Source organism: Galeopterus variegatus, unplaced genomic scaffold (genome assembly GCF_000696425.1).
Source record: "Galeopterus variegatus unplaced genomic scaffold, G_variegatus-3.0.2 Scaffold2351, whole genome shotgun sequence".
NCBI classification, from domain to species: domain Eukaryota; kingdom Metazoa; phylum Chordata; class Mammalia; order Dermoptera; family Cynocephalidae; genus Galeopterus; species Galeopterus variegatus.
In genome coordinates this window covers 211,310-224,815 of record NW_007728462.1, presented here as the reverse complement: position 1 = coordinate 224,815, position 13,506 = coordinate 211,310, and the positions used below count along the sequence as shown (strand labels likewise).

General features: G+C 34.8%; 1 protein-coding gene across 5 annotated transcripts in view; it reads left to right on the top strand.

Annotated features, from left to right (window-relative positions):
• SKP2 (S-phase kinase-associated protein 2, E3 ubiquitin protein ligase) overlaps nucleotides 1-13,115 on the top strand; it is a 39,205-nt gene extending 26,090 nt beyond the window's left edge. For 2 of the 5 annotated variants that reach the window (XM_008581414.1, XM_008581417.1), the window contains 3 exons: nucleotides 1,087-1,138; nucleotides 1,311-1,418; nucleotides 5,954-7,321. In XM_008581414.1, coding sequence (XP_008579636.1) covers nucleotides 1,087-1,138; nucleotides 1,311-1,418; nucleotides 5,954-6,167 — 374 coding nt within the window. In that variant the 3' untranslated portion in view covers nucleotides 6,168-7,321. Of the gene's footprint in view, nucleotides 1-1,086; nucleotides 1,139-1,310; nucleotides 1,419-2,756; nucleotides 3,026-5,953; nucleotides 7,322-13,042 lie in introns of those variants that run through there. The other 3 variants (XR_551116.1, XM_008581415.1, XM_008581416.1) reach the window with 3 other exon arrangements.
• Nucleotides 13,116-13,506: the final 391 nt, after the last annotated feature.

Here is a 13,506-nt window from a genome sequence, read left to right as displayed (position 1 = left end):
CAGCCAGTGAGCGGGAACCGGTCTGTATGTGGGATCCGAACCCTCGGCGGGAGCGCTGCCACGCTTCCCAAGCGGCGCACTAGCGCAGTGCGCCACTGGGCCGGCCCTCTGAATACTTTTTTTAAAAAAAAATTCAACCTCGAAAGTCTGCACATAAAATTAAATATCCACTTCTAGTGTAGGGGGGACCTGCTTTATTATACTTAACCAATTCTAGGTATTATAATAGAATTTTTTTCATTTGATGGCCAAAAAGTAATATTTCTAATATTATTTAGTATTTCTTGTTCCATTTTTACTATAGATTTTGCAAATTAGGTCTGTTATGTTCTTTGCTTATTTTCTATTTCCTGTTATCTTTTTTCCTCTTTATATAAGACTATTAACTCTCTGTTTAATATACATTGAAAACATTTATTCCCAGTTTTCTGTTACTTTGTTTTGTTTTAACATGGTAGAGCTTTAAAAATTTTATGTCGTAAATTTTGTGTCCCCTGTATATTTTCTTTTATGTTTAGAAATGCCTTACCTATCTCAAGATTCCATAAATACCCATATTTTTGCATTAGAACTTTTTAATATACGTGGAATTTATTTGGCTGTATCATTTGCACTGGAGAAGTAATTTTTTCCAGTTGTGGTAGCAACATTGTTGTTTTAATAATTCATCATTTCCCTCATTGGTTTGAAGTGCCACTTTTATATGCATTATTTGTTTATACATACTGGTATTTGATTTTGCTTTTTGCTGTTGTGTATGGGATTTTCTTTTTTTCTTTTTTTTTTTTTTTCCCAGTTATTGCTGATACATGGAATAAGCTATGAATTGTTGTTAACCAGTCATTTTATACAGTTCTCTTAACATTTCCAATAGTTCTTTCTTCAGGTGATTCTCTTGGATTTTCTGGGTAGGAAATTATATATGCCAAGATGATCATTTTGTTTTCTCTTTATAATTGTGTGCAACTCTAATCTCATTGTCCTGAACTTTCAGCACAATGTTAAATGATAGTCATGATAGCAAATATCCTTGTCTTGTTCCTCATTTAATAGTGACCATTGTGTTTACTTGTTTGTTTTTCCTAGATGTCTCTACCTTAGTTAGAAGATGCCCCAATCTTGTCCACCTAGACTTAAGGTATTTTTTTGTTTGTTTGTTTTAGATTAAAAATTGAAAAACCTTGATTGCTCACAGAATGGGGAAAGGACCTTAATATTGAATTGAGGAAACAAAGCAGTAGACTATTTCTGTCTTTTCCATCTAGGATCAGTGGGTGGTTTTGAATGTCTTTTCTTCTGCTCTGTTACAGTGATAGTGTCATGCTAAAGAATGACTGCTTTCAGGAATTTTACCAGCTCAACCACCTCCAACACCTATCACTCAGTCGATGCTATGATATAATACCTGAAACTTTACTGTAAGTATATTTTGTTTTTAACGCTAGTGGAAGACAGGGACCAACAGAGATGCCACTTGGTACTAAAGTCCGTTGTTATTAGTAATAGCAGATGTTTAAAACTTAAACTTTAATATTAGTGTACCACCAGCTGTCTAGGAAAGACCAGCAAAGTAGAAAAACCAAGGCAGAGTTTTTGGCTTAAAATATCTGGTAAAGTTGAGTTGACAGAGATCGTCCACTGAGCATTTATTAGCTGTAAGCAGTTGTAAATACTAGAATACCGTTATAGTATCTTTGGAGGACTTGCAAAAGTAGTAGAAGACAGCTTTAACCTCCAGGGAACTCAGAGTATAATTGGGGAGGCAGACCCAATGTGGGTTGGTTTCTTTTTTTTTCCAAATTTTTCAAATCAACTTCAGTTGATTCCAAAAGCTTTCATCTGGGCTTAGAGAAAAAGTCCTGTAATCTTCTAGTGATGTATGTCCTGCTTGGTGAAGGACTGGGAAGAATAAAGGCATGAAGGTGGCATATGTTGCAAGAGTCTGATGCTCTCTTTGAACGGGGGGGATTAAGATCCCAAAGAGTGAAGTGACTTATCCAGACCTGATGGTGAGTTACTGGCTGAGCTAGACCTAGATCCAAGGTCTCCTGGACAGATGTAAAATAGTCTGTATCTAATCTGGTGGCTCATACAAGGGTAGTTTCACCTGCTCAGCAACTTCCACAAAATCAAGGGAGTGCAAAGAACAAAGCAATCTAGTCCATCTTCCTTTTAGGAAGCACTGTACCCAAGTCATCCTCAGAATAATATCATCTCTTCATTTTTAAAATGGTTGCCTTTATTTCATCCCAAAAGACCGAAAAAATCTTCCTAATGTCAAATGTAAATTTATAGCAGTTTTCTTTAAAACCACAAGAGATCAGTAACTTGGACTTGGTCAGGCACCCTTCTTTCTTATTACAGCCCCGAAAGAGGCTGCTGACCTTGTTTAGCTTACTATACAAATGAAGGAAGTTTAGTTTGGGGTTCCTACCTAGGAAGGGTGGTGACTTTGAACAAAGCACTTATTTAGTCCTGAAATTAATGGTTTGGATCTTATAAGTTAGCTTCAAGAATTAATGAATAAATCAAATACCTTAGCTGCAGGGTTAACTAGTAGAATTAGGAAGTCTGATCATAGTGTTTTTTAATTAATCATTGTAATTCATCTCAGGGCTCAGCCTGAGCTGGTATCTCATTTGGAAAAGTACTGCCTTAAAGTATGCCAGTATTTACTTCCATGTCTCTCAAATGTTGGGGTCTAAATTCATATACATGGAACTCTTATTAAAATTGCTGCCCTCTCTATTTTCTAGCATCCAGAACTCCTAGAAGCCTCTAGCGTCTATCCAAAGAGGTTTCTCTGTCATCCATTCTTTCCTGTCCTTGCCATCTGGGCTCCCGTCTCTTTGCCTGTGCAGCCCCCTGGGGAGTGTGGTGATAACTTTCTGGTTGCTTTTCTCAAGAGAATCTATCCATGTGTCTTGCTTTTGTTCCTTCACTGCAGAAAGAAGCTAAGCAGGTAATAACCCAAATGCTTTTCTCAAGCAAAGGCTAGGAGAAGGCTGGGAGCCCTCGCATGTTAATAATCTTATCCAGTGGGTTTATAGTGATAAAAGCAATTGTAATATCTGCAGGCAGTGTGAATTGGTGGTTAGGAGCATGGGCCTGAAGTCACAGACCTAGGTGTGAACCTTCACTGCATTATAATTATGTATTTGTCTAAATCTTACCCTGAAATAAGAGAAACAGGGGAATCATGAGTTTAGTTACCAGTCATACCATCAGAACAGAGCAAAAACAAGAAGGAAGATGCTGTCCTTGAACTCTAAGGTAAAAGAGTATGTTTCTTTAGGCATTATGTAAATAGCATGCTGATTTATCTTGTGAATTCTTCAAGATGAGTTTCTTAATACCCTATTCTTAAGTCTCTCAAGATAAAATGTCTTTCCCTCTAATTTCATTCATTCTGGCAGCTGATGTATTTGAAATTCATAATAAAAATTCCAGGATCCCTCAAGAATAATTTCCAGAGTCATCTATGGATAAAGGATTTAAGGCTATTTATTTCTTAAGTGGGAAAATAAAATTTGAGTGTCTTTCTATTGTAATAATGTTTTAAAATACCTGGGAAACTGTAAGGACCTATCCCCATTGTATTTATTCCCTTACTCCTTAATTGGTCTTATTCTCAATGTCTAAAGTTTCTTCTAATTACTCCCTATTTCTCACTCAAGTAAGAAACCCAAGTGGAGATAGTAAATTAATCTGCGATTAGGAGAGACTAAAAACTCCTATGGTAGAAGAATTTGTAACTGAGGCCTTTAAGATTTTATAAGGAAAGCAGGATTATGTAGATAAGATGAGGAGTAAACCTATGAAAGAGGTTGTAAATATCTTTTATTTACTAAGATTAAACAAAGATATGCCATTATCAATGTCATTTTACACTTAAAGTAATGGCTCTTACACTATTAATTTCTATTTACTATCCTTTAGTTTGCTTTTCAGTCTCTTCCACTGTAGTTTCAAAGAGATATTGTAAATTTGTTCTTTGTGTTGTAGATAGTGCCCATAACAAGGCTTCCCCCCTGCCCCCCCTTAAAATTGTAAAGATTTCCTGGTTTTTTGACTTGGGAACTGGTTCTTCATCCATCATCCCTTCTCACGTGTAACACCCAGATGTGCTCCAAGAGTCTGGTGTAATTTTGTTCCTCACCAAATCTCTTTCCCACCACTATTGCAAGAACATTCCTCCTCTGCCACATGCCATACCTCTTTTTCTTACTCCCACCTATAGTTTCTTGTCTTAAATATTGTCCACTGCAGAATGACTCACAATTTGGCTAATTTGGATATGCCAGAATCGGAAATCTCATGGTTATTGCAAAGTTCTCATACTCAAATTTCACATGAGGGATTCAGTTAGTGTGGGATTGCTATCATCTTAAGTGATGATAAGTACAAACATCTGTGTATTGGGACCTGTCTTTTATGCTCCTGTTTCTACATTCCAGAAATTAGTTTAAGAATTCAACAGCAGTTTGTTCTTCCTGATTTTCTTTTAATCTGTTTTGTCTTCCAGATTATATTATGATCCTTATGAATAAGCATGTTTATTTGGTTAGTGTTTCTATTTTCTAAATTACCCTTCATCTTGTATTCAGCTAAAATATATTAAACATCTGTGGTGTCTAAAACACTTTGTGGAACGTAGAATACATACATTTAGAGTGGCAGTGAGATGACCAGAGGAGCAGGTGACATGCTTTAAGGTCTTATGGCCAGCCGAACTGTCTGGGTTTCGTAAACACAAGGGAAGCATCAAAGGTTTTAGAGCCGGTGAATGACATAATCTGAGCTAGGCTTTAGGGGGATGCCTTGAACACTTGTATATGGGATAGGCTGAAAGGAAGAAAGATTATAGGCCAGGTGACAGTTACTACAAGGAAAGTTGGTTTTTTTTTTTGTTTGTTTGTTTGTTTTAAGTAACTGTTAAGAATGTGAAAATATACAGGATGCTTCTGACTCTAGATCATTGGTGTATTCACTAATCTGCAGTGGGATTTTGTTTAAATTCCAAAACAAATGTTCCCTTTCCTGAGACTTTGTACTTTGTGTCCCAACCTGGAGCAAATACAGATCAGAGAGATGAATTTCTAGGCACATAAATCTGAGTTACAAAGAATCATTACCAAAACCAAAAGGTATTTACTTTGGGTAAATAGGCTCCCTTTTTTGTAAACCAGAATTTCACTATTGACAGTTGTATCTCCCCTAATATGAATTACCTAAGAAGAGGATTAGCCTATCTGTAACAGAAAAAAATAGTAATATATAGAGAGGTAAGATGGCTGTTGGCTTCTATAAAGGTGTCATTGGTCACCCCTTTTCCCCATCTGCACCCAACTACATAACCCTGTCTAAAATATCTTAGGGAAGCCACTAGCTGGTTTCATCACACATAATAGACTTGTTGACTGTGAACAATTATTAAGAAGTTATCAAACCCTGCTGACATCTCCTTTTGAGAAACAGCCTAGTTCAAATAAAGGTCAAGTCCATATCCTTAAATTGCGAGTAACCTATGGTGGTTCCAGCTGACCTCACAATAAATATTTACTTTTACCATCTCTAGTTTGCTAGCTGCTTCTCACAACACAGTAACCCCTCTCAGATCACTGTACAAATCAATAATGGTCGGGGTTTTTTTCTGTTTTGTTTTTTTTTGGTTGAGATTTAAATAAATCTCAAAGTTTTCTAAGGTTGTTATAAGCCTCATTCAACAAAATGCACTGGCGTGTTTCCTTAAGGCCGTGTCGCTCAAGCTATATGGTCTGTGCTTTACAGTTTGATTCACCTTTGGTATTTTCTCAGATCGTTTATTGCAAATTATGTTTTCAGGTTGCATTTCATAGAATATGATACAAATTGTAAAAATTGGGTGACGTAGCCCTAGACAAACAGTTTCCATAGATACTGCTACTCTGAAAGTCTCTTTCTTCCTTTCCAGTGAACTTGGAGACATTCCCACACTAAAAACACTGCAAGTTTTTGGAATCGTGCCAGACGGTACCCTTCAACTGTTAAAGGAAGCCCTGCCTCATCTCCAGATTAATTGCTCTCATTTCACCACCATTGCCAGGCCAACCATTGGCAACAAAAAGAACCAGGAGATATGGGGCATCAAATGCCGACTGACAGTGCAAAAGCCCAGTTGTCTATGATGCAGTTATTGTGGGATGATGTCTCCTCTTTTCTTTGGAATGGGGAAAATAGGCAGGAAACCCAATTGCTGGAGCACTCAGCTAGTTTTATTCTTGGTTTTCTCTTTGCCTTCATCCTGCAAGTATATTAGAGAACCATTGAAAGGGAAAAGTATGAAGAGTTGCTTTTTTTGAAATGACTGTAAAAGCTTCTCCCTGCTTTGCCCATAAGAGTCTAAGTTGTAGGCCTTTTGAAATTTTAGGAGAGTAAGCCTATAATTTCAAGATACCTTAAAGAACAAAATTTGAGCCACCTGTTCCAGGTGCTTTTTTTATTAAGCCTATTTAGAATCAAGCTTAAAAATTTCCACTGGCAAAGAATTTTCATAGCCTGTATGGTAACTTTTATCTATTTAATTTTTCAGCATTGCTTTATAAGACATAGCTTGAAAGAATAAGCTATTTGTATTGTGAGCTGAAAGAGAATCATAGGATAGTAGCATTTGAGGCAATCTCTTCTGGGGATAAAAAAGGGAAAAAAACGCATTACAATTTTGCCTATACATTTTCATGTAATTTACCTTAAAACCTAAATAAAAAACAAGCAAAAAAACAATCAGAGGCATAGAATTGGTATAGGATTTGAAGGCTCAAGAGGCAGTTTTTCCTATGACAGGTTAATTTGAAGTATCCTTTAATGTTTGTTGATGTACTGTGTTCCCAGAATTCTAAATTAGGTGAAGAAATATAATTGTAGTTTTCTAACTTTATAATCAAACTATGTTAACATGCGTTTTCTAGCTTTTTATATGACTTGCTTTGTTTTAGGAAGTTGGTATTAACCCAGTCGGCCTCTATTGAAAAGTTGAGTGGAAGAATTCTGAACTGAAATCACCTGCTGTTTTCCTTTAGCGCTGAAGTTCTTGAGGTTATTTTTTTATTATTCTGAAATCAAGTCTTTTAAATTGTCTTTTTTTTAATGTTCTCTCATAATAATGATTTGAAATTACCCATTTCATAAGGTTACTGGACTTAAAGTTCCCAGAGAAGAACTTCATGTTCCTTTCAATCAAAGATGCACACTAGAAGCAGGTTCCATGCAGTTTGAGAGCAGTAAGCACTACTTTTACCTACGTAAGAGTTAAGACTCCAGGTGTTGAACCTTTTGATAGAACTAGTGATTTTTTTTTTTTTAAACTGGTACATGGGGGCTGGCCATTTAGCTCAGTTGGTTAGAGCATGATGTTGATAACACCAAGGTCAACCGTTCAGATCCCCTTAATGGCCAGCTGCCAAGAACACACAAAAAAAACTGGTACAGAGTAAAAAAATTAGGTTCTGCTTTTTAAAAATCACAAAAAACTAATTTAAATTGATGGCCTCCCCATATGTTCAATATGTAACAACAAAAAAACGCCTAAACCCATCATTTTTAGTAACATTAACTTTTTTCCTTTTTTTAATCAAAACTTTTAAAAGTAGAAACAATAGTATGAAGTGCCCTTATCTGCTCAGACCTAAGGAAAACCATTTTAAAGTAGTGTTACACAGGAATTGATTATGCTTTGATTTCTTAGTTAAAAATGCTAAATACTACTTGAAATTATTGTTTACAGATTAGTGACAAGAGCTGGTAATAGGAACCAGTTGGACTTTGACTTCTGGATGCCCTCAAACATACAGTACTGCCAAACTCAAGTCCAGCCATAAGCTATTTTGCCAACATGTCAGAGTAATCTGTATTTTTGTATGTGATTTCTACTTTTATAGACTTGTTTTACAATAAAGCACATTTTTATAAAAACAAGTACTTCAGTTGAGTTGTATTCCTTTTTTTCTAAGTACTGTGGTTAAAATTAGAAAGCATTCAGTGTAGTATGCCATTTGGCTCAGAGGCCTCTAAAAAAGACCTTGCAAAACAGACCCATCTACTTCATGTGCTTATTGTCAAATTAAAATGATAGTTTATAATGCTTTTTGAAAAGGTGCTAAATACTGGCTTATTATTACATTTGAAGTGCTTCCAAAAGTAATGACTTATTTATAAAACATCTGAATTCAAGTGACTAATGTGATAATCAAGTACTATCAATAAAAGTCAGTTGGTAATACTCTTTACAGACTTGATCAGCTTGTACTGTGTATTTTACTGTCATTCAGAAACCATTTGAAGAGTTTTACCCTGTGCCCAGAGGTCTTCCAGCAATTAAATTCCTTTTGAAACCTGTCCATTCAGATGGTGGAATGGTGATTCTTAATTATCATCCAGGTGCTTGTGTCCCTTCTATTCTGGTGAACTCAAATGCAATTCAACATTTAATGACGATCTACAATGGTGAGCATACGGTGCTTGAACAGCAGCACACGGGAAGGTGAGGAAAGGCAACTAGTCTAGGGACTGGGCAAACTAGAAAGTCACTGGGTACCCTAACCCTGCAATAAGCAAAAAGGCAACCTCCTCTTTCACTAACACACTTCTTACCCTCCCCACCTAGCCAAATACTCCAGGAAATCAAAAAGGTCTCTTCAACAAGAGGCTAATAACTCTTCAAGATTATTGCTTAAAGCCCTAAAAGCCTGTACTAATTTATGGAATTGTTTTGCTTTATTATTTATTTTTTATTGTTTTATTATTTTTGTGTTAGTGACTCTACATATTAAAATGCTGATATTTTGATACTTCTCAAAGTAGATACCAAAATATCTAAATGTACTTTTGAGCATTAAAATCACTATATTTAAGGTATTTCATTTTTAAATAATACTTAAAATATTCCTTCCTATTTTTATTTCTTTAGCTCATTTAGTCAGTGAGTTCTTAAAACTGTGCCGTTAAAGCCCACAAGACTTTAAAACAAAATTCTTTAATGCTGAAACTTAATAAGCCTTCTCACTGACTTATTTTCTAATCTCTCCTGAGTATTTTTAATGTTAAAGTCGAGAATAAACTGCATTTGAAGAAATAATTGAACTAATCTTTAGTTCAGCCGTTCAGCAATATATTTACTCTTATCCCCCTCATGACCACTATATATGTTTATTTTATTTATTATATTATTTAGATGTTACATTATCCCTGGGATCTTTTTGCGCAACTTTCTTCATAGATACTTGTCCTTAAGTATAAAGATGCATAAACTATATTGGTACAATGGAATGGATTAGTGATTTAAATTTTCAGTTTACATTGTTACTTTCACAGCTGAACAATAGATAATATATCCTTAAATTTATATTTGACAACTTTTTCAACCCTAGTGAATATTTTGCAATAAAAATAATTGGCTCTATCTTTCTGCTTATTTAAAAAGTGAATCAATGTAAAGTTTTTGTACATGAAGGTTATCCATTTAGTAAAACACGTAATTGGATTTGATGTACTGGGGTTGTGAATATAAATACATATGGAACATCAAGAATATTAAGTCGAAATTATTTGAAGAGTCAGGTAAGTACTGCGTTGGACTGAGTGTCCCTCCAAAACTTGACCCCCAATATGACAGTGTTAAGAGGGTGGGAAATCCTATCATGGTGACTGAAAGGTAGGGCCTTGAAGAGGTGATTAGATTGTAGGACCATGCTATAGTGAATGGATTAATAATGGTGGTCAGGGGTGTGATTCTGAAAGCTTTAAAAAGAGTGCATAAGGAACTATCTTGCCTTCTCTGCTCCGCCATTTTCTGCAATTTGAGACCCCTGGGGCACTGTCACCACCACTAAGACCCTCACTAGATATGTTTCCTGCACTGTAGACTTCCCAGCCTCCAAAAGTATAAGCAATTTTGTTTTCTTACAAAGTACCCAATTCTGTGTATCTTGTTATAAGCAACAGAAATGGACTAATACATTTACCCTCTGATTAAAATAACAAATCATTCTGTGCCAACTATTAGCAGTAAGTGAAGTAAACAGGGCACTGAATATACATAGCAGTGGGGAAAAAGACTTTTGACACACAAGATTTTGGGAAAACTTGGTTTGCAAATAATGACCCATAAGAGTTAAGGAAACAAAATGAAGTATAAGAGAGAACAATGATTTAATTTTATTCACATATAGTTGCCATTAAAAGGTTAACTCAGTCATAAAAACAATTTTGCTATTCTAACATCTTCTGCCTCTCATCTCTCACAAGTAAATCCCACCACAAAATAGAAATGTTAGAAGTCACATCACAGATGGGGCACATTAAGTATTTTTAAGCCTTTTAAAATATGGCTTATGAACAGTTTTACACAACACGTTACCTATGAATATGTTACATATTAACAGATGTATGGTAGCATTTTGACAATCAGATTTCCTTGACATATTAAGGATGGAGCTTGCATTTTTTTCAAGAAGGTATTTTAGATCTGTTAGGGGAGTTTCTATAGTGTGAAATTTTATTTCTTTGTAAAATGATATTACATGTATCATTTAAAAAAAAAATCAAACTAGAAACTAGATCCAGCTCTGGGAAAACACTAATTTTATTTGCTTTCTATCTGATCCATCACATAAACTCTTTGCTATCAGTATTTATGCAGATACACTTAACAAAGATAAAAAGATTCTTCTGGATATACATCAAAACTTAGATTACCTCTGTACACTAACATTTATAAACAAATCTGATAATAATATATTAAATGTTGGCAAAACTAAGAGCACCCAATTTGACTATATGAGTATATCCTAGCTTTCACAGAATCTACTTCTGAGTTCACTAGGCTCAAATTCTAAAAGGATAGTCTGTTTCATTCATCAATGTATACTGAGCACCTGACAGATTAGTACATGGCACAGAGTAGATGTCCAATAAATACTTGTCAGTGATTGAAAAAAATTTTCACCAGCAAGTGAAAAAATGGCATGAGAATACCAAGTGTTTCATTATGCAGCAACAGGATCTTTTTGGTGAAAATTCTAGGGTTACTTACTATTAGTAGATCAAGAATTTGATAAAAATAATTTCCTCTAAAAATAAATTCTCATAATGAGGAAAAAGGAAAACTATAATTTATCCTATAAAGCTAACTATGTAAAACAGAATATTAGCTAAGTGAAAATCACCACAATACCAAGTAAGGCAATTCCAAAACTACCGTGTTTCACATATTTACTAAAGAATCCATTCTCTTTCTGGCAATACTAATACTAGATGAAAATATTTTTTAAATATTTTACCAGATTCCCAAAAGAACATGTCTAATCAATTCACTTCATCCTTTTAGTAACTGAATCCATGTTAGAGAATTTTAAAGATGGAAGAAACCTATTAGACTCAAATCACTTTTAAAAAATTGTCTGAACTAAAATAGCTACTGGATAATTTATACATTTGTAACAACAGCATCATGATTTTTTCCCAATATATATTATTTCACCTAGCATTGTTGAAATTAACCAAAACGAAAGTGTAAACATTCATTTTGGTGACTGTTTGAAATTTTTAAATCAATAAAGTGTCCTAACATTGTCCTGAAATTAGAAAATTCTTAGTACATATAAAAACACATTCACCTATTTCAATTAGGTCAATGTCAGGATTTATCAAAATTGTCCATCATCATCATCATCAAAATCTTTTTTTAAAAATCTTGATTTTTACGTACTATAAAAAATATGCATTAATCATATGTGTTTGGTTTGACCAATTGCACAAAGTTAGAAAGAAAGGGAAGGAAAAAACACTTTTACAGTTAAATTTCAAATCCTAAACATTTAATCCTTTATTTCAGCCTGCCTCTCTAGATTTAAAAATATATCAGCACTCTAGGTTATCAATTGTAAGTTATATAGAAATTTCACTGGTATCAATTCTAATCAGTTTAGTCCATCCATTTTCTTACACAGTGCACATCTTTATTTCTATCAGAATCGAACAGAAGAATACAAATCTCGCCTTCTTTGTCACCTTTGAGCCCAAAGGCAACCAGTTTCAACAATAACCAAAAAATGTTGCTTTATGGTTGGTAGTCTGTTTTTGCAGTAAAAATAGTAATCCAAATTTCACATCTGAAGAAATCCTTCACTGCTCTAGAAGCACAGTTCGAAGCTCATCTTCTTTATTGATCATCATTGAAGCAATTGCTCCATCATTAAACTCAAAAGAAGTTCCTCCATCCACAACCATACATGCGTCCCAACAACGAGAACGAACACAAACCCTAAGCAGAAGAAAATATCTCATTAGATATTAACAGTTTTCTTAACTCTAAATAATAGTGTATTTAAAACCCTAAATTTTTATCTAAACTAGCAGATCATTTGGCCTTGATTTTAAAAACCAAGTTACTCTTTGGTATGAGAGAATTAGTGACTGTAAATATATGGGTTATATTATCAAAGTCTCAAAATTTAAATGTTCAGGATAGCACCATTCACTCACACATTTATCAGTAAACAAGTGCAGACTTGATGGAACTCATAGGCTGTTTTCATATGACTGAATGTTGTTATTATCATTACAAGAATTTTAAGTATTGAGCAAGAGTGTTTCATGTAAAATATTTACTTAAGTATAACACATACACAGAAGAGGCACAAATTTTTAATGAACAGCTCAGTGAACACTTGTGTGATTATCACCCAAACCAGGAATCACGTGTTAATCAAGCTCACCAGAAGCTCCCTTACTGCCCTCTCCCAGTCGCTACCCCTTCTCCCTCCTTCCCAAGTATGCCCACTATCCTAATTCCTATCACCATAGTGTAATAGCTTTGTCTGTTCTTGAACTTCATATAAATGGAAAAATACAATATATACACTGGTGTCTGACTTCTTTTGCTCAATAGTATGTTTGTGAAATTCACCCATGTTCTTACACGTAGTAACTGATTTGTTTTCATCACTGTATGAAAACACTTCCATTGTACGAAAATACAAAATTTACATCTCTCTTCTATTCACAGACATTTGGTTTTCTGGCTCTTGGGAGTGGTGCTGCTATGAATATTCTTGAATGTTTCTTTGGTGAATACATTTCTGTTGGATATATACCTGAGAGGAGAATTATCAGGTCACCTGTGTTCACATTTGGTAGGTAACTGCCTAACAATTTTCCAAACCTATATATTCCTAACAGTAGTGTATAAAAGTTCCAGTTGCTCCTCTTTACCAACAACTGGTGTTTTAGCCATTCTGGTGGTTGTACATAGCATTGATTATATAGTTTTAATGCGTGTTTCCCAAATGAACGACAAGGTCGAGCACCTTTCTCACATGCTTATTGGCCATTTGGATATCTCCTTTTGTGGAATTCCTAGAACTTTTGGCCACTTTTTAATTGGGTTGCCGCCTGCTTTTTTCTTATTGATCTGTAGGAATTTTTATATACTATATATGCTGGCTATGAGCCCACTGCTGGATATAGGTC